General features: G+C 44.3%; 1 protein-coding gene across 1 annotated transcript; it reads right to left on the bottom strand.

Moving 5' to 3' along the window:
• Positions 1 to 6738: 6738 nt before the first annotated feature.
• LOC308175825 (transmembrane protein 214-A-like) lies at positions 6739 to 15384 on the bottom strand (the record flags this gene model as incomplete). Its single annotated transcript, XM_080550381.1, has 10 exons — positions 6739 to 6865; positions 7205 to 7356; positions 7545 to 7713; positions 7909 to 8005; positions 9064 to 9181; positions 11343 to 11450; positions 12097 to 12145; positions 12342 to 12433; positions 12943 to 13084; positions 14759 to 15384. 10 exons carry the CDS (start codon positions 15382 to 15384, stop codon positions 6739 to 6741), a joined length of 1680 nt encoding a protein of 559 aa, XP_080406507.1.
• Positions 15385 to 21046: the final 5662 nt, after the last annotated feature.

Below are 21046 nucleotides of genomic sequence, written 5' to 3'. Positions count from 1 at the left end.
AGGGAATCAGCAGTGTTCGTCTGGTTTTTTTGATTGATTGAAAACTTTATTAGAAGATTTGCAGAAGTAGGTACATGAAAGTACATATTACATACAAGGTCAACTAACAGGATAAAAACCCAAGAAAGCCACTGGCTTATTTCAATTGGGGTCCTTGATTCTCAATTCATCGTTACATGTAAGACTGACAAAAAAAACTAGTACTATCTACAAGATAATACAGACAAATAACTAGTACTATCTACAAGATAAACATACATCCAACATGGGAAGAACAATACAACAAAACATAAGGTATGTACAGCGGGTAGGACAGGTGGGGACATACACCACAGGTGGGGGCGGGGGACAAAACACAAAGTATGTACAGTGGGTAGTTCGGGCAGGGGGACAGACATATAATATGTACAATGGGTAGTTCGGGCGGGGGGACAAAACAACAAGTATGTACAGTTTTTGATTTAGAGGGTCCAGTTACGGATTGCAGCCTCCTGTAAATGTTTTTTGAGAGTGGTTTTGAAGGTGGGCAGTGTTTTGCACTCCTTTAAGATTATAGGAAGGGCGTTCCACATTTTTACTGCATAGTTTGCAAACGAGTTTAACCCCTTGTTTGTGGTGCAACGCGGTTGAACGTGGTTCGTGGAGCTTCCTCTGGTATTGTATGTGTGGACGTTGTTCACTTTTTGGAAGTATGTTGACAGGTACTTGGGTGTCTTTGTGGTGTAGCGTATCTTGAAGACCAGGCCCAGTGCAAGCTGCTGCACTCTGTCAACTACTCGTAGCCAATCAAGGCTCAAAAAATTAGCAGCGGTTAGATGTGTCCTAGGGTTGAGGCCTAGCAGAAGCCTAACCAGTTTATTTTGGGCTGTCTGGAGTCTTGTTTTTTGGGCCTTTGTGGTTCTATAGTACCATGATGTTACGGCATAGTCGAAGTGACATTGAATGAGAGCTCCTGATAGGGTCCTCAGTGTGTTTTTACTGACAAGTGAGGATATCCTGTACAAGAATCTAGTTCTATGTTTCACTTTTTTGATTACTTTTGCTGCCATTTTATCTCCGGAAAGATTTGCCTCTAAGATGGAGCCCAGGTATGTAATATCCTCTTTTCTTGTGATATTAATGTTACCCACTTTTATTTTAAAATGTTCAGCCTTTCTGAGTTTAGATGGGGATCCGTATAGGATGGTTTCAGTTTTACCTAGGTGTATTGATAGTTTATTGTCAGCTAGCCAGATGCAGATTCTACTCAGTTCAGTGCTTAGCGCTTTTTCCACCTGCAATATGTCCCTGTCAGAGACCAGCAGAGCCGAGTCATCCGCGAACAGGAACAAATTGCAATCACATGCTGATGACATGTCATTCACATATATTAGGAACAGTAAAGGTCCCAATATGCTTCCTTGTGGAACGCCGCAGGTCACTGGGAGGGGGGGGGACAGTGTTCCGTTCACACTAACCACCTGTTCCCTCCCCTCTAAGTAGGATTGCATCCAGCTCACCGATGTTCTATCGAACCCAATTGCTTTCAGTTTATCTAACAATATGTGGTGATCTACTGTGTCGAAGGCCTTCTGGAGGTCCAGCATGACCATGCCGCAGTACTTGCCCGAGTCCACCTCATGGTTGATGTGGTCGTTCAAATAGAGAAGGCATGTGTCAGTGGAATGGGATGTTCTGAATCCTGATTGAAATTCATACATCAGATTTTTTTCGGTAAGGTACCTATCAACCTGTTCATAAACTATTTTTTCCATAAGTTTCGAGATGGAATTAAGAATAGAAACAGGTCGGTAGTTGCCTGGGTCTAATTTGCTTCCTTTTTTATACAGTGGGGTTACCCTTGCTATTTTAAAGTCAAGGGGGACGTGTCCCTGTTTGATGGAGAGGTTTATTATGTGGGTGATGATTGGGGTAATGGAGGCAGCTGAGTCTTTTAGAAATCTGGCTGGAATATTGTCATGGCCCGTGGCCTTTTCTGAGTGTAGAGCGCCCAGCTTTTTAAACACCTCATCGTTTGACACCATGGAGAGTTTAAAATCATCTTTGCGTACACCCAGTTTATTGTAGAACGCACGGATGTGCTCTACACCATAACGCCCTGAGTGGGGTGGTAGATTGTTAACTAATTTAGTGGCTATGGTTGTAAAGAAAGTGTTTAAGCACTTAGCCACATCCAGCTTGTCTGTGAGGAGAGAATCTCCAGATTTTATGCTGATGTTTGTAGACCTGGTTTTGAGTTTTTGACTGCAACCTAGTTGGCTATTAAGTAGCTTCCAAAGGTCACGTGGTTTGTTTAAGTTTTCTTCGATTTTGTTATCGAGGTATTCTTTCTTAGCAGATTTGGTCATGGTAATTACCTGATTGCATAGTTTGTTGCATTGTTTTTTAATTTTCTCAAAGTGGGTTTTGTGATCTTCGTTTAAGTGTTTCACTAATTTTGATTTGCATTTTTGAACTTCAGAGCATTTTAGGTCTCTGACTTTCATAGCATTTAGAATGTCCGAATTCATCCATGGTTCCGATCGGGCTTTAACCCTGGTGGTTCTCATGGGGGCTATACTGTCAATTATATTTAGGAATTTGGTTTTGAAACCTAGCCATGCCTCTTCAACCTGTGTGCATTTTAGTTCATCTAACCAGTCTTGATTCTCCAGTTTATGGTTTAAGGCCTCACTAGAATAGGATTTAAGGGATCTAGTGGTTACAGTTTTATGACCGCCAGCCTTGGGTTTATGTTTTTTACGAGTGCAAAAGATCATGTAATGATCACTTAGCCCACATACAATAACCCCACTCTTGGAGATTTTGGACTCATCCGATGTTAGAATGAGATCTATGGTGGTTTGAGTAGAAATACACACCCTAGTGGGTTTGGTAATTTGTTGACGGAGACCGTGTAATTCAGAAAACCTAGTGAAGGATATGAAAACGGATGCTTCATTTCTGAGCATGTCCGTGTTCAAATCCCCAATAAGAATCTTTTCCACACAGTCAATGTCATCCAAGCACCCCTCAAGAATATCATAGAAATCATTCTGATCGGGAGGTCTGTAGATAGTACCAACCAGCACCGGTTTTGCTTTGTTAAAGATAATTTCAACCCAAACAGATTCTAATTTGTCACGATTCAGGTCATACCGGGTGTTAAAGATAATATCGTTGTGAATGTACATGCAGACACCACCCCCATACCTGTTCCTGTCGTTTCTGATGACTGTGTAGTTAACTATTTCAATCTCTGGGTCTTTGATGGATTCATCAAACTTGGTCTCAGAGAAGCTCAAAATGTGAACCTTGCTGTCATGGAACATTTCTCTGATTTCTGTGTTAGTCATTGAATGTGTCAGAGCTGTGTATTCATGTATGTTTTGTTGTCTGCATTCGCAGGTTTTACAATCTGTTCAATTTTCACTAAAATAAGAAAAACGAATTGAATGGTATCCGTGTCCTTCAGTCCAGCCTTTCAGTCGGCGTCAGTAGACCGAACAACTAGAAAGAGACTCTCCACTTTACTTTATACCGCACTATCCAATGCACTGTTGTCTGTCCTGTGTTGTTGTTGTTGTTGTTGTGTTGTCCTGTTTTTTGACATGTGAAAAAAGTATAAACGCACTTTCTGTGGTGACGAAGCAAATTCCTATATGTGTAATGCATAGTGGCAATAAACGTTATCTCAATCTCAATCTCAATCCACACACAGACAAGAACCACAGGCACTGAATGGGGCTGAAGTCTTTATTATAAATCATTTACATGTATAAAGTAACATATTAATAATCGTTTCCAGACACCTTATCTCTTATCAGGGGTTAAAGCAGCCTGTTAAGATATCCAGCCCTCCCTGTGAGCACGGGGGGAGGGGCAACAGTAGGTCTAACTATCAAAGCATACAGCAGGAGGTGGGTCAGAGGTCAATCATTACCCCAGAACTCTTGATGACTCTGCGTCACTGAAACGACTCAGGGAGAGTTACGTTCACTCCCCTTTGGCAGCTTTTCAAAAGTAGTACTGTTTATAAATCATAAATGCTTATAAACCATTTATAAACAAGGATAACTCTTTATAAACGACACTTGACGTGTTTATAAAGCAAGAATGTACTGTTCACAGCAGGTAGAAAAAACAGACAGACAGGGATATCTGTGTACATCCCAGAGAGAGAGAGAGAGCGAGATATGCCGGGTAGAAAAAACAACTGCTATAAAATAGCATCCCAGATTGACAAATCACACAAAAAAGTGAGAAAGGGGGGGTCCGTTGAGTGAGACTAGGTTTGTGTAGCACCACAGATCCGCCACCACAGAACATGACTATGAGCATGTTCACCATGATTAGTACGGAAACACTAGGTAAAATTGTGTCACAGCTTAAACCGTCTACGTGTCCTCTTGACCCTATTCCTACCACCTTTTTTAAGGACATTTTTGAATCTGTGTCTGATGACATACTAGGCATTGTAAATCACTCCCTACTTAAAGGGATATTTCCTGCGGCGCTAAAAACTGCCCTGGTTAGACCCACCCTGAAGAAAAGTAACCTAGATCCTTCTGATCCAAAAAACTGTAGACCAATATCCAATCTTACTTTTCTAAGCAACATTTTAGAAAAGGCAGCGTATAGACAGCTTCATGAATTCTTAGTCCTAAATAATAGGTATGACCCACTTCAGTCAGGTTTCCGATCATACCACAGCACAGAAACCGCTTTGCTTAAAGTAACTAATGACCTTAGGATAAATGCAGACTCGAAAAAACTCTCGATTCTTGTACTCTTAGACTTAAGTGCAGCCTTTGATACGGTAGACCACTCCATACTTATTGAGAGACTTGAAAACTGGGTTGGCCTCTCAGGTCCGGTCTTAAACTGGTTCAGGACTTACCTGGCTGACCGTGACTACTTTGTAGCCCTTGGTGACCATAAGTCAAAAAATTATAGCACAACCTGTGGAGTTCCCCAGGGGTCCATTTTAGGACCGTTGCTTTTTAGCCTATACATGCTACCCCTCAGTTCTGTTATCAAGAAGCATAGCGTTAACTACCACAGCTATGCTGACGACACTCAGCTTTATATCTCAGTAACTCCCAACGACTACAAGATGATCGACCACCTGATAGACTGTATTGCCGATATTAATATTTGGATGACACAAAACTTTCTCCAACTCAATCAAGAAAAAACAGAGGTATTGATCTTTGGCGAGGAAACTGGGAGAGAGAAATTATCTGCACACTTGAAAACACTAGCTCTTAACACTAAGTGTCAGGCCAGGAATCTTGGTGTCATAATTGACCCAGATCTAAATTTTGAAACTCATATAAATAACACTATTAAAACATCCTTCTACCATCTAAGAAACATCACTAAGGTACAATCATTTCTCTCCCAGGCAGACACTGAAAAATTAATGCATGCGTTTGTTACTAGTAGGCTAGATTACTGTAATGCTCTCCTGACAGGTCTCCCCAAAAAAATGATAAATAGACTACAAATGGTTCAAAATGCTGCTGCTCGTGTCCTTACTAGGACCAAACGGAGAGCGCACATCACACCTGTCTTGAGATCACTACACTGGCTCCCTGTCAGTCATAGAATAGACTTCAAGATCCTTTTACTAGTTTATAAATCACTTCACTGTGATGCACCCAATTACATGGTGGACATGCTCATAAGATACACACCAGCTAGACCCTTACGGTCTAGTGGCACGGAACTTTTAATAGTGCCAGAGGCTAGGACAAAGAGATTTGGAGGATCAGCTTTTAGCATATATGCTCCTAGATTGTGGAACACCCTACCTGAGGGCCTGAGGTTGTCTAAAACTCAGGACATTTTTAAGCGTGACCTCAAAACCTACTTATTCAATGTCGCCTTTTGATACTAAGGGAGACATTGGACATTATAGAACTAGGATCACTAGGCCACTACACCATACTCGTGTTTTTGAGATTTGTATTGACAGGAAAATGGACCCGGGTGCTGATGAGGCACTGTCAGCTCCAAATAGCACCTAGAGCAGTACTGGAACCGGTACAAGAGTGTACCAGGACCACCATCAGGTTGTATTGCTGTCATCTTTACTGTCTCTATTGTGTTGTTGCATTATAACTGTGCTTAAGTTTCTCTTTTGGCAGGACCTGTGACCATACTGGATGCAGAACGATGCAAATACAACACAAAATGTATGGACAGTGTGTACGCCGATAATATGCAAGGAATTTTTCCTGGATACATGGTGTACAGGTTTTTGCCCTTGCTTGCTTGCTTTGTGCCGGTGGTCCTGGCCTCCCCTGGGGGACCGCTGGGTACTGGTAAGCAAACTGGCTAGTAGTCGCTCTATTGGTAGAGGGCTGCAAGGGAATTTTTTCCTGGCTACATAGTATACAGGTTTTTTACTTTTGCCTGCTCGCGGCTCTGTCAGTATTGATTGATTGATTGACTGATTGACTGAACATTTTCATTGTGTGAAGCGCATTGAGTTGCATCTTGTAAGAAATGCGCTATACAAATAAAATTTGATTTGATTTGATTTGAGACGATCCACTCATCTTGTCCCAGAGTCTCTGTTTCTGAGCCGTGGAGAAGGGGGGCGGGGGAGGGGGTGATCGCAAGCAAAGGCAGTCTAAGAACTGTGTGAGTAAGTGTGTGTTCATGTAAGTGTGTTGTGTGTATTGCTGTGTGTACATCAGTGTATGCACGTGTATGACAGCGAGGGTGTGTGTGCACGATGGCATGTGTGTGTCACACCCGCGTCAGCAGCTCCTGTGCCCAGGTCTTGAGGGCAGAGGTGGTGTCCTGAAGGAGGTGCCAGGTGGAGTTGGTGAAGGAGAGCGCGTGACTCTGGAGACACGATACCGACACCTCACCACTGTAAAACACACAAAAATAATAATTATTACTTATTACAAAATCTATCCACTAGAGACAATAAAAGCAATAGTGAGCAAACACGTCAGATATACACACTTCAACAAACAAATGCATTTCATGGGTACGGTAAAAAAGCAAAACATGAAGTGAAACTGAGGTTTCGATACACCGTTTGTCCTCTGTTTCAGGCTTTGGAAATAAAGCTATCCATTTCTAAAAACATATCCTCTGAACAACCATTCAAAGCGTCTCTCCTAACCAAAATACCCCAGGGTGCTTTGTCCGCATTTTTATTTTTCATTTTTTACAAAGCAAGAGGTTATTTTATGTTACTGACTTGCAGGAGTCCTGTAGGCTGGTCCAGGCTTGCTGCAATAGGTCTGGTATGTATGATAGGGCAGGCAGCAGGTAATTCTGCTGGATGAATAGTAGAAGCTGCTTTAGGTACTCCAACACCTGGAACACGCTGTCTGGAGTGTTGGCGTATATCTAGGGAGAGGAAAAACACAAACACTTGTCAGTGGACTGAAAACACACAACTAGACAATACTTAATCAACATATAATCAACACACACAATTACATGCTCTTCTCTTTTTATCAGCAAATAAGTATGTATGTATATGTGTGTGCGTGTGTGTGTGTGTGTGTGTGTGTGTGTGTGTGTGTGTGTCTTACCCATTCTATGAGCAGAGGTGTATTTTCTCTGAGCCAGATGATAGGTTGCGAGATGTGTTCAGAGATAAGCACTGCGGCGGCCTTCGTCCTGTCCCAGCCCTGCTCCGCCATCGGCCCCAACACACGCACACTCTCAGAGTAGTAATACGGAGTGTTTGTCTCCAGCCAGCTAGAAGGAAACAGCACACGGTTCCTATCATCCTCATTCTTAACATAAACGTTGTAATAAGGATGGAATTGCCTGGATGCTGGTTAGGGAGGTTGGATGTTAGCGAGTTAGTTAGTTAGTGGTGAGAGGGTCAGAGTTTGGCAGTAGTGGACGGGGGTCAGAGGTTAAGAGTGATGAAGAGAAAGGGAAGCCCACCTGAAACCCTGCTGGGAGTAGAGGGTCACTCTGCTCCAGGCCTGCTGGGACACAGCCATCACCCCCGAGCTGTCCAGATACCTGGCTGTGGTGGAGGCTACAACACAAATCAAGGTTGTTTAGGAGATGTGTGTGTGTGTGTGTGTGTGTGTGTGTGTGTGAGAGTCTGATCATTATCGTTCATCCCCCACGGGGACATGGTATATCTCCACTCCTGATATTCATGTGTACATTTAGAACAGATCCTAATGCCTAAACATAGCCAATTCATTCTTGGTATCTTTTCTGATGTTCAAGTACAGTGTTAACAGCCCAATGACTTCTCTGTCTTTTGAAAGTGAAGCTCTAGCTTCCTGGGGTGTATTCCATCCACATCGCTAAAGGAAAATCCAGTGAGACTCCATCTCTCGAGACAAAATAAGCCTGGATTTTCCTTTAAGCGACGTTGATGGAATACCCCCCCGGGTTGAGAAGTTACACTGTTGCAATGTTGTTTGCATTGTTTCAATAGCCTGCCGCATCTCTCCTCTAGCTTTCCTTTGGGGCGGCTGTGGCACAGGAGGTAGAGTCGCCGTCTAATGATCACAAGGTTGGCAGATTAGCGTTTCGGGCCACATGTCAAAGTGTCCTTGGGCAAGACACTGAACCCCAAAATTGCTCCCAGTGAGCGGGCCAGCGCCTTGCATGGCAGCTTGCCGCCATTGGTGTGTGAGTGGGTGAATGAGAGGCCTTTGTAAAGCGCTTTGGAGTAGCAAAAAAGGCGCTATATAAGTGCAGTCCATTTACCATTTCCTTGCATGTGTGGTGCTGCATGCAAATGTGCCTGGCAAAGACAGCTAACATGTTGAAAATAGAAGCTGCATTGCACAAACGAGAATAATTTGCCATGTCGAAATACAGTGTCCAGCCATAGAAAATGACGTCGAATTCCATGAAATACGTTTCTAAAAAGGCCAAATGTTATTGTTTTTTTCACGAGAGGCCCCCCCGGACCCACCGTTAATGCGAGGGCGGGGATTTTTCAATGATACAGCGATATGACAATGTTCTTGTGAATTGCGAAATAGTACGGTCACATTACAACACACACGGAGGCTGAAGAGTTTTCCGTTTCACACACAGCAGAGTGTCGGGGCAGCAGGGGTTCTGTCACACCTGAGAATGAGCCGTGTGATCTGACGTCGTGAGCAATGAAGCCAGCAGCGAACACCAGCAGAGCCATCATCAGTTTGTACCAGGGGACCCAGGGCCCTCGCATCTTCAACTGGAGGTCCTAGAGGAGAGAGAGGGGAGGGGGGAGATTAAATTAAGCAAGTTGTTAAGAGTCGAGACTAGTGAGTAGAGACTCCTTGAAATCACAAAATACCTCATGCATTAAAGTACCTGAAATATTGTATCATGGTCAATTCGTCTTTCACAGTTTTCTGAGGCTTAAGGCCCTTGCACACCAATGCGTTTTTTTACGTCCATAAAAAATAAATAAATAGAACTCATGTTGTGTCAATCACGCTTGCAAACCGAATCCGTAATATTCGTTCGTCCCCCCCCAAAAAACGGAACAGGTTCGATGTTTTCTGCGTTTTTCGCGTCAGTCAAAAGCCTTTTGAGAGTTGTTATTGACCACTCCGCCATGGTATAGACTGGGACACATCGTCAAATTAGAACTGCAGGACAGTTGGATTAATGTTTACGGAAGCCGTAATGTCTCAAGTATTATCTTGGCGGTTAGTCGAGTGAAAGAAAACAACATACAGATGATAATTCACACAATATAATACCACGAAAGCGTACGGCACTAAATAATAACATTTATTTGGGCAGCATCACTAAACAATAACATTCATTTGGGCAGCATCACTAAACAATAACATTTATTTGGGCAGCATCACTAAACAATAACATTCATTTGGGCAGCATCACTAAACAATAACATTCATTCGGGCAGCATCACTAAACAATACCATTCATTTGGGCAGCATCACTAAACAATAACATTCATTTGGGCAGCATCCTACTCAAACTCAGGCAGAAGGGCAGGGTGCGGCCAGGTGCACACGGTCACAGACTGCCAGTGCATCATACATAATTCAGCATGGTTATAGCGGTTTCTTTTTCTATTCTACTATTCTATTCTACTTCTGCGTCTCCCTGGGTATTCCTAGACCAGATGGCAAACAGTAAAGAAATGCCACAATATACCAGGACTTAAGAAACGAGATGCCCAACAAAGGATTGGACAAACCCTGGCCTATTTTGCGCAACAAGTAGACTCTGATGCAGCGGAGACAGGGTTGCCAGATGGGCTGGTTTTTGGTGGATTTAGCCGTTTTTAGACTGTGGTTAGGTTGGAAATTCTCAATCCCATCTGGCAACCCTGAGCGGAGAGTCTACAAATGGTATGATTACAGATATCTGTATTTCGTATAGCTGTACGAAACACGCTGTCTCAGGAGGGCCTCCAAGATCTCCAAGGACCCGACCCACCCTGGGCACGAACACTTTGTCAAGCTGCCCTCGAACAGGAGGTACAGGACCCCGGCCGCTAGGACAAACAGACTGAAGGACAGCTTCTACCACAGGGCCGTCAAGGCCCTGAACACAGAAAAGGCCTAAGTTCTGGGCCCAGGACAAGTCCGGACGGATTGTAATGGCAGCTAGTGCTGAGGCACAAACATGTACATTTTCAAGCCTGCAAACTGTGACACAAAAATGTGAAAAAATACTTTCTTGTGCAATATGACAACCCTAGTTGACTATCTGTGCAGTATAGTACAGTGGATTGTGTACATAGCCTCTATTGATGTAAACCAGCTCCTTATCTTCTTGTGATTTTATGCATCTATGCTTTTTCCAAAATGTGTTTCTTTTTCCTTTCTTTAAACACCAGGGGAGCCTCCCCTCCTAAATTTCGTTGTTTGGTACCTGTACTGTAACAATGACAAATAAAGTCTATCTATCTATCTATCTATCTATCTATCTATCTATCTATCTATCTATCTATCTATCTATCTATCTATCTATCTATCAATCACACTGCAGGAGATGCACACCACGCTTTGTTAAAAGAAATAAAGATGTATTGTACTTTTCTACTGATAATACATTCTACTGATGTGGTCTACCATTTGGTTTTAGTTATATTGCTCTCAGTTGTTTGTACCTTTTGCTAAATCAAGCATTTAGAATGTAGAGTGCATTATTGCAAAAGTTCGCAACGTAAAAAAAACGCAACGGACAGGCGCTACGGACCGGTGTGCAAGGTCTCTGTGCGTAACGTTTTTTTCGGATGACGGATTTAAAAATACGCATGCGAAAACGCACGCATTGGTGTGCAAAGACCTTTAATCTCTGCCATTGGCAAGAGATGATAATATTGATTTTGTGCCTTTTACACTAATATCATGTCTGAGAAATGGGTAATGTGAGTGTCTTACGAGGCACAGAGCATTGCACTCCTGTACTTCCTGACAGTTGGCTGTAATTCTCATCTCTTCGTTAGTCACCCTGAACGACTGGACGGTTTCCTGAAGGTTTTTACGCAGCTGAAACCAAAAAACAAACAAACACACAGCTGAGTCAGTCCTGTGCCAGAGCACCCAGGGGAAGGTTTTACTGTTGGAATACTTCACATGTTCTATTCAGCTTGTCTACCAAGACTGTCTGAATGTTGCTTACAAGCCCTCAGCCAAACACAGGTGACATGACCACACACTGTACATACTTGTTGTTTTGTCCCCCCGCCCGAACTACCCATTGTACATATTATATGTCTGTCCCCCTGCCCGAACTACCCACTGTACATACTTTGTGTTTTGTCCCCCGCCCCCACCTGTGGTGTATGTCCCCACCTGTCCTACCCACTGTACATACCTTATGTTTTGTTGTATTGTTCTTCCCATGTTGGATGTATGTTTATCTAGTAGATAGTACTAGTTATTTGTCTGTATTATCTTGTAGATAGTACTAGTTTTTTGTCTGTCTTACATGTAACGATTAATTGAGTATCAAGGACCCCAATTGAAATAAGCCAGTGGCTTTCTTGGGTTTTTATCCTGTTAGTTGACCTTGTATGTAATATGTACTTTCATGTACCTACTTCTGCAAATCTTCTAATAAAGTTTTCAATCAATCAAAACATCATCAGCATCAGACAGGTCAGAGAGTCAGTTACCATGGGGATGTGTTTACCTTTTGTGGCAGTGCGTTCCATGTCTTGAGTAAATGGTTTAACAGGAGACTGGGGAGAGAGAAACATTATTCATTATTACAAAATCCTTATAATGCCAGATTAAACAATTGTAAGGACTGGGAAAGGTGTTTAGTGTGTGTGTGTGTGTGTGTGTGTGTGTGTGTGTGTGTGTGTGTGCGTGCGTGCGTGCGTGCGTGCGTGCGTGCGTGCGTGCGTGTGTGTGTTGGCATGTTCAGGGTCCTACCTGGACTGGGATAGGTGTTTGGTGTAAAGTTGTCTCCACACCCCCAGACTCTGGACATCTACACACATACACTCTGTCATACTGCTCAGCAACTAGACAGAAAGCGAGAGAGAGAGTGGAGCTCCAATTTAAAATAAACTCTAAAAGCAAATACAGTACATAATGTGTCGACATCATTAATGCCGCTAACGAGAAAAAACAAACTGACTAAAACAAACAGTTTCTCTGTATTGTTTGGTTTACTTCTAGCACATTTTTAGATTAGATTACATTTTATTGTAGAGTACTGAGACAACGAAATGTAGTTTGGCATCTAACCAGACATGACCAGATAATGTAGACTGTGCAAGGTATTACAGTATACGGAATTACAGTGTGTATAAATAAATGAATATGAATATAAAAGTGAACTGATGATGTTATCATGTACTTGATACATATGCATATTATTCCAAAAGTGCTTTCGGTGGTTTCAGTGCTGCTTATGGTTGACAAGCCATCTAAATCACTGCAGGCGTGTGTAGACCTCTCTCTCTATGTGACTGGGCAGTGATGTGTGTGTGTGTGTGTGTGTGTGTGTGTGTGTGTGTGTGTGTCTCACCTCTCTCTTCATGTCGTCAGGGCAGTTTGGAGTGGCTCGGGAGAGGAAGGAGGGCAGGTACGTGTGTAAGGTACTCTCAGGCTTTGCCCCAAACGCCAGAACCTTCAGACGAGGGTACAGACGCCTCAACTGCTCCTCCAGACTACACACACACACACACACACACACACAAACAAAAACACAGCACCTTACCAACCCATATACAATTTATAAAACTGGCTGAATCTTCACAACAGGTGGCCGATTCATATTGTGTGGAATGAACCAGGATTGTTTTTATACTACTTGTTTTTTTAGGGAAGAATGAAAAGTTACTAATTTCAGCATCTCTCTCCCTCTCCTTTTACCACCCCTCCCTCCCTCTGTCTCTCTCTCTATTTTCTTTTGTTTATATAGAAGGAGGTGGTAGGTCGCTTCGCGGCCCACCAGGAGAAGGAGACCAAGCTGCTGTCTCGTCCCGACGGCAGCCGCCTGTTCTCCAACCTGACCCGGATGAACCGCTACCTGGTGCAGGCCGAGGGCTACCTCAACAACTCGGGCTCCGGTCAGACCAGCGAGATGGCCCTCACCTGGAACAGGACCGCCCTGCCTGGAGGAAGCGTGAGTAAACCTGACTTCAATGGTTCTCTCTGGTCTGCTTAAACCACAGACAGATGAAACAGGTACTGGCAGTAGATGTGACAACCAGTAGAAGAATCATATGTTGAGAAAAATAAAATAAAGATGGCCGCCAGCACTCACACAGAATCTTTGTTTTCTTTTTACCGCTCTTCTTCTTCTATCGCACTCTCTCTCTCTCTATCTTCCCCTCTCTCTATCCTTCTCTCTCTCTCTCCCTCTCTTTCTCTCTCCCTCTCTCTCCCTCTGCCTCCCTATCTCCCCCCCTCTCTCTCTCTCCCTCTCTCCCTCTCTCTCTCTCTATCCTTCTCTCACTCTCTCCCTCTCTCCCTCTCTCTCCCTCTCCCTCTCTTTCTCTCCCTCCCTCTCTCTCTCTCCCGCTCTCTCTCCCTCTCTCTTCCTCTCTCTCTCTCCCTGTCTCTCCCTTCCTCTCTCTCTCTCTCCCTCTCTCTCTCCCTCTCCCTCTCTCTCCCTCTCCCCCTCTCTCTCTCCCCCTCTCTCTCTCTCCCCCTCTCTCTCTCCCTCCCCCTCTCTCTCTCCCCCTCTCTCTCCCCCCCCCTCTCTCTCCCTCTCTCCCCCTCTCTCTCTCACACACACACACCCCCCCTGTAGGATATCTCGTTCCTGTTCTTGGAGCCCTAATATAATTAATAATAATTTATTGAATTTATATAGCGCTTTTCCAAGGCTCAAAGACGCTGACAATATAGGGGATATGGGAAACACAAAAACAGTAACATGGAACACAGAGTCAGCGAACGGGGATGGGGGGGGGGGGGGGTGGTGTAGAGTCCGGTGTCGATGTTGCTGGGAGCCTCGATGGATGTAGCGGCCGCGGCGGAGAATGCCCGCCCTGGTAGCGGCGGTGGCAGCAGCAGCGAGGCGATGGCCGTGGTCCAGCGAGTGCAGGTCAGCGGCAGCATAGGTGAGAGCGACAGCGCGGTGCCGCCGCTGCCGCCGCCATCTGCGCCACCAGCCCGGGACCGAACCCGCGCGGCCGACCAGCCTAGCCGTGCCATGCCAGCGACCAAATCCCGCAGCAGTGAGCGAAGGCTGGGAAGGACCGACACCCACCTGCGGAGACGGCAACCCCCAAACCGGGGAGGGAGTGGTGGCCACCTCCCGGGACGAGGGTAGTAGCACAGCACGGCCAGGCTAGCGATGTCTGAGAGCGGCGCGCAGCGGGCCGGCCGGCAACACAGAGCCGGGGGACAGGAACGAAGAGGCGGTGAACACTGCAGTCCGGCAGCGGAGGCGGCGAACACTGCAGTCCTGCAGTAGAGGCGGTGAACACTGTAGTCCGGCAGCGGAGGCGGCGAACACTGCAGTCCGGCAGCGGAGGCGGCGAACACTGCAGTCCGGCAGCGGAGGCGGTGAACACTGCAGTCCGGCAGCGGAGGCGGCGAACACTGCAGTCCGGCAGCGGAGGCGGTGAACACTGCAGTCCGGCAGCGGAGGCGGCGAACACTGTAGTCCGGCAGCGGAGGCGGCGAACACTGCAGCCCGGCAGCGGAGGCAGTGAGAGGCGGGAGACGGCGGGGGGGGGAAAGCAGCGGAGGTCGGCGAACACTGCAGCCCGGCAGCGGAGGCGGTGAGAGGCGGGAGACGGCGGGGGGGAAAGCAGCGGAGGCAGTGAGAGGCGGGAGACGGCGGGGGGGAAGCAGCGGAGGTCGGCGAAAAAATCAAACAAAACAAAGTGAAAAAATACCTGGAAAAGAAAACAAGCTCAGGCTCCTCCGCGAGGTACCAGTCGTGTCTGGCGTGTCTGTCGGACCAGTCCTGCGGCTGGTGTCCGTCCCTGGGAGCCACGGAACTCACGGGCATGCAGCACCGCTTTCTTCAAAGTAAAACCTGAGTCTATCCAGTGTGCTGTGAGACTCAACAACGACATTGGACACACGCCTGAGCTCCAGATGTCTGTTGTGAAGCTAATAGCGCCGACATTCTCCAAGAGTTTGGCGAGGAACTCACACACTTCGTTGTGCATTTGAGGGATGGCTTTTTCGGTTATATGATGGCGACTGGGCAAAGTATAGCGCGGGTTGCTCAATTAAGCTCCGAAACCCCAAATTCTCTACCACCGAAAGTGGTTGGTCGTCGAGCACAATCAACTGAACTAATTTCTCCGTTATCGCTTTCACAATTTTGCTGTCTGGGGGGAGTTTCTCTTGCCTCTGTATTGATTGTAGCAATGTCTGCTGTTGCAGGGGCTTTTTCTTTGCAGCAGACGCTTGCAGGTATGCCTGGTGCTGTTCCACGTGGCGTTTTTTTTTAATGTTTAATTAAATTAGTGGTGTTACACCGACTAACATCGCTGCTACCCCTCGAAACTGTTAATTTGCAAAGACTGAAGTATTCCCACACCGCTGACATGACTCACACACAGGTAGCTACTAGCCAACTCTCATGCACGTGACCACTGGCTACTACTGTTGTCATCACGTGAGTGACACACCAGATCGAGAGTGCAGATCGTGCGATCCGCGATCCAGCGATCCGCGATCCAGCATTCAAGTCCAATATCGCAGCGATATCAGTATCGGATCGGGACATCACAAACACAAAAAATGCAGATCGAGAGTGCACGCTGGCATTGCTTCTTGGCCGTTTCTCCACCTGAAATCTATGTGTATTGCAGTATACAGAGTAGATTGTCCTACAAAGACACTTAGATTTAGTAATCTAAAAATTAATTAGACCCCTATACTTTCTTTTATTTATTTTTTGTTTCTTTTTATTTTACTACTCGATATTTTCAGTTTGTAAAGCGTCTTTGAGTGTGACCTTTTTAGAGGATGTGAATATAAACATGTACATAGTCAAAAATGTATGAGAGTTTGAGTACACACTTACCAACCGTTGCATTTCTTGCTGCACTTTGTTAGGTCTCCTAACAGGCTGGCCAACCCCAAGGGAACCACTTGCCCCAGCTAGTGTGCCCACGGGCTGGTGCACTGTGGGGGAACTACTGCTGCTAGGTTGTGGGCAGCTTTGTCTAAGGCAGCTGAGAAGATTTCTAACAGCATTTTCTACTTCAGAATTCTCTCCATGGAAGAAATTAAATGTAGCCTCTCGCATTATAGATTGCAAGTTTTCTGAAATTGACATATCATTAGCTAACATAAGCATAAAAGTAAAATAGGTAAAATAAGTTTAAAAAAAGCTTGTAGGGTTAAACAACAGTAGCTCTACGCTAGCTAAGTTAGCGCAATCACAATCGACCCATGTTAGATAGCTAGCTTACGGCCAAGCTCCACCATGGCCATCAAGCTCAAATGTCAAATGTGCGTTACGTCCGGAATTGGGATCAAATGCATTGTAATCAATGAAAGGTGCTCCACTTGCTGCGTTGTGTCAGCGCTGCGTTGCATCAGTGTTGCGTTGCGTCCGATGGCTGCGTCAAAAGTAAAAATTCTGCGAAGTTAGATTTTTGACGGCGGACGCATAATGAGATAAATTGTATATTTACAATTGTAGTTGTTGGTTATAATTGTATAGCCTATTGTTTGTTTTCTGGTGTTGTTTTATTGTTTTGCTCTGTTTGTAGTCTACTTGATATTATTATATTATTTTGGTATTTTTTTATCAGCTGTTAAATCACCACAGCGGTTAATAGAGATAATACCAGATTGAACATTCTTGCAGCCAACTACTACTACTAATTGCTATTCACGCGAGTCAGCTGTCAATCACCACAGGTGCTTGAAAGCTTGTTGCAGGAATGGACGACAAACGGCTGATCCTTGAGGTCGAAAAATATAATTTTTTATATGCGACAAATGATCGATTGTACCATGATGCCCAGGTGAAGGACCGAGCATGGGGTGAGATCAGGTCCACACTTGGATTATCAGGTAAGATATAATGCTACACATCACAATGCTAACGCCAGCTAGCTACGTATGATTTTCGGGGTCATCCCTATGTTCCCCGGGTCCTATGTTCCCCGGGTCCTATGTTCCCCGATTTCTTAGGAAAAAAAAAAAAAGGGTTCTATGTTCCCCGCTTCCGAAAAAGGGTTCTATGTTCCCCGCTTCCGTGAGAGTTTTTTTTTTTTTTTTTTTTTTTTTTTTAATTTAAAAAACAACATACACAAATACATAATCATAGTTTTTTTTTTTTTTTTTTTTTTTTTGAAAACAACATACGCAAATACATAATCATACTGTGGATTACTAATTGATAGACATTTACAGGAAATTGCAGGAACTATTATACATAGGAACAAAATGATTATGTGTACAACATTATTATATTAACAAAATGATTATATGTACAAAACCTTTTGTAGGTAGGACACTATTGGACCTCGGCCCAAATCTCGTACTGAAGCTGACCCCCCATGCTAAACCATTTGGAAGTACAGTATACTAGGACTCCAATTCAGACACACTGGGGGGCTGTCACAAATCTACTAACTCTAATCAGCCTGGTCTCACACGGCAGACGGCAGAATTCGACGTTTATGGACAAACGTCGAATTCTGACGTGAGATTGCATCCAAACGTCGAATTCCGACGTGACATTTGCATCCAAACGTCGAATTCCGACGTGACATTGGGGTAGCTCGTTCTGATAGCGCAGGGGTGCGCCTGTTATGTGCGCCTGTCGGGGCTTCTCTCGGGATTATTCCATTTTGAATTGGAAACCCTATGGTTACCCTAACCCTAACCCTAACCCTAACCTTAACCCTAACCCTAACCTTAACCCTAACCTTAACCCTAACCCTAACCCTAACCCTAAATGTGGCCTAACTAATTAATGCAAGTGCAAGTCAAAATGGAATAATCCCGAGAGAAGCCCCGACAGGCGCCCATAACAGGTGCACCCCTGCGCTGGTGTTCTTTTAGGAATATAAGATTTTCAATTCCATCTCGAAAATGATCTATCTAGGGAGTTATATAAAATGCTGAGACAATACTATGACATTGATTATTACATAATATATATTATGTATATTGATACATATGATTATGTATTTGTGTATGTTGTTTTTTAAATTTCAGATTTCAGATTCAGATTCATTTATTTATTCAAGGGACAGTGCATATTAATAAAACAAAAATAAATTGTAAATACGCCAGAGTTAGCCCGAAAGCTAGTTTTCATCCGCAGTCCCTATGCCATGATGTTGTATACGGCTCCCTGGAGGAAAAAAGTACATTTAAAAGATAAAATATAGGTAGACCTAGGCACAAAAAAGTAGACAGGACAAGCATTTAGCTTAAGGGCATAACATAGGGGGTTAAAAGAGCATACATTAATCATAGGCGGTTAAAAGGAGGGTACATATAAGCAGAGGGTTAAAAGAGCATACATTAATCATAGGCGGTTAAAGGGAGGGTACATATTCGGTAAGCAGACTAAAAGCAAGCAAGATATACGCACGGTAAGCAGACTAAAAACAAGCACACAGACTGTACAGGTAAGACATGTTAGGCAGTACACAGACAGGCGGTACACATGACATACAGGTATAGGACAGGACATTTCAATGTTGGCAGGTGTGTGTGTTGATCATCCACTGTTTTAGGTGCTTTCTAAATGATTTAAAGGTGCCTAATTCTTTAAGGTGCCCTGGAATCAGGTTCCATTCACGTGCCCCTCTAACTGACCAGGCAGGTTGTGGGATTTGCTTGTGACCAGCTTGTTATGCAGTAGTTGATGTGTGTGAAGATCATGGCGTGGACATACATGGTAGCTGCCTCTGTTGACATGTAGTCCCTTAAAAAGCGGAAGTTGGACAGATTGAACTTGACAATTTTACAGACCTTTTTGATATGTGCCTTAAAAGTGAGGTTGGAATCTAACAGCACCCCAAGATATTTGAACTCGTTCACAACTTGTAGTTGTTCCCCTGAGATAATGACATATGCTTCTTCAGCAGAACGGTTTGTTTTGGTAAAAAACATGCTGACCGTCTTGGAAACATTAAGTTGGAGACGACAGTGGTTCAACCATGTAGTCACCTGAGCCATAGATTTGGTAAGTACAGCAGCTACCTCCGTCTTGGTCTGACCATGTACAAAATAGTACAGTGTCGTCAGCATACATTAGTGTATCAACCTCAGGACATTGATATTGATATTGACATTGATACATATGATTGGCATTGATACATATGATTATGTATTTGTGTATGTATTTGTGTATTTGTGTATGTTGTTTGGAAAAAAAAAAAAAAAAAAAAACACAGTATGATTATGTATTTGTGTATGTTGTTTTTTAAATAATAAAAAAAAAAAAAAAAAAACGGGGAACATAGAACCCTTTTTCGGAAGCGGGGAAGCGGGGAACATAGAACCCGGGGAACATAGGACCCGGGGAACATAGGCATGCTCCCCATAACAACTGTAAAGCCGGTAGTTTAGTTTTTAAGTTAGCCAACTGCTTGTGGGCTCTATGAATAAGATAAGATAAACTAGATAGACTGGAATAAATACAGATACTTAAAAGTAGAGATCACACTGCTATGAACGTTTATTTTGTATGTATTTACAATAAACACTAACCAGCCATATGAACACTATTCATGCTATATCATATTCATATTATGAAGAGGGGAGTCCGGACAGCAATAATTTCAGACCAGTGGTGCTAAATGCTAAATGGATGCATTTGCTTGGAGGAAAAAGGAGAATTATCTAGGTAGGCTATATGGAAAATGACATATTTTTTTTCCCTAAAGGAAATTATTCATACATGTTGCGAGGATTATTATTATTCATTATTATTGTAGCACTACACCTGTTTCATACTGTTAACTGTTAGGCTGGCTGGCACTGGACCCAAGGAGGTGACTCTGAGACAGCGTATGCAAGGAGCCCGTGGGCGCGTTTATTCAAAAACTGGGGAGGGGAATGTGCGAAGTGTGTGGTGCGTTTAGTGGGATGGTTGTGGGGTGTGTATCTAAACTATGTGTGCGGAATGCAGGCTATGTGTCTCTAACGTGGGTGCGGGGAATGGTGTAGGCAGCCCTCCCTGCTCGATTGGCCCCAACAGGTCGTAGTCGCAGAGCCTGCTCTAGCCTTTGCCCACAATCGTCAGGCTCTAGCTGCAGGGCCCTGGCTTCCTGAGGGGTTAGTAGCGTTCTGGTCACTTAACCAGACAATGGGCCCTATTATGCACTTCTTAACTTGCCGTCTTAAGTCTTAATTGAGACGCACCGCCAGGTTAAGACCTACCGCCACCCTTATTATGCGCTTCATACGCGCTACTGCTATTATGCCGGTGTCGATAGGCGCCCACACATAAGACGTAATACTCCCGTGCATATATTACTCATTGTGGGAGTGTTCATATGTTAATGAAGTGCGTTAGGCGCCCCTGCTATTATGCGATCTGACTTTGCTCCTAGCGCTAAGAAGTGGTTTGAAAAGTTCTTAAGTTTAGACTTCATGCACGTTTTGAAACACGAGCGCGCCTCCGCGGTTTGCGCATGCATGTGGGCACACGGCAAGACGTCAATTACGGTCACAGTATAAAT

The sequence above is a fragment of the Nansenia antarctica genome (assembly GCF_963989245.1).
Source record: "Nansenia antarctica genome assembly, chromosome: 1".
Taxonomy (NCBI): domain Eukaryota; kingdom Metazoa; phylum Chordata; class Actinopteri; order Argentiniformes; family Microstomatidae; genus Nansenia; species Nansenia antarctica.
This window is presented reverse-complemented; position numbering and strand designations above follow the sequence as displayed.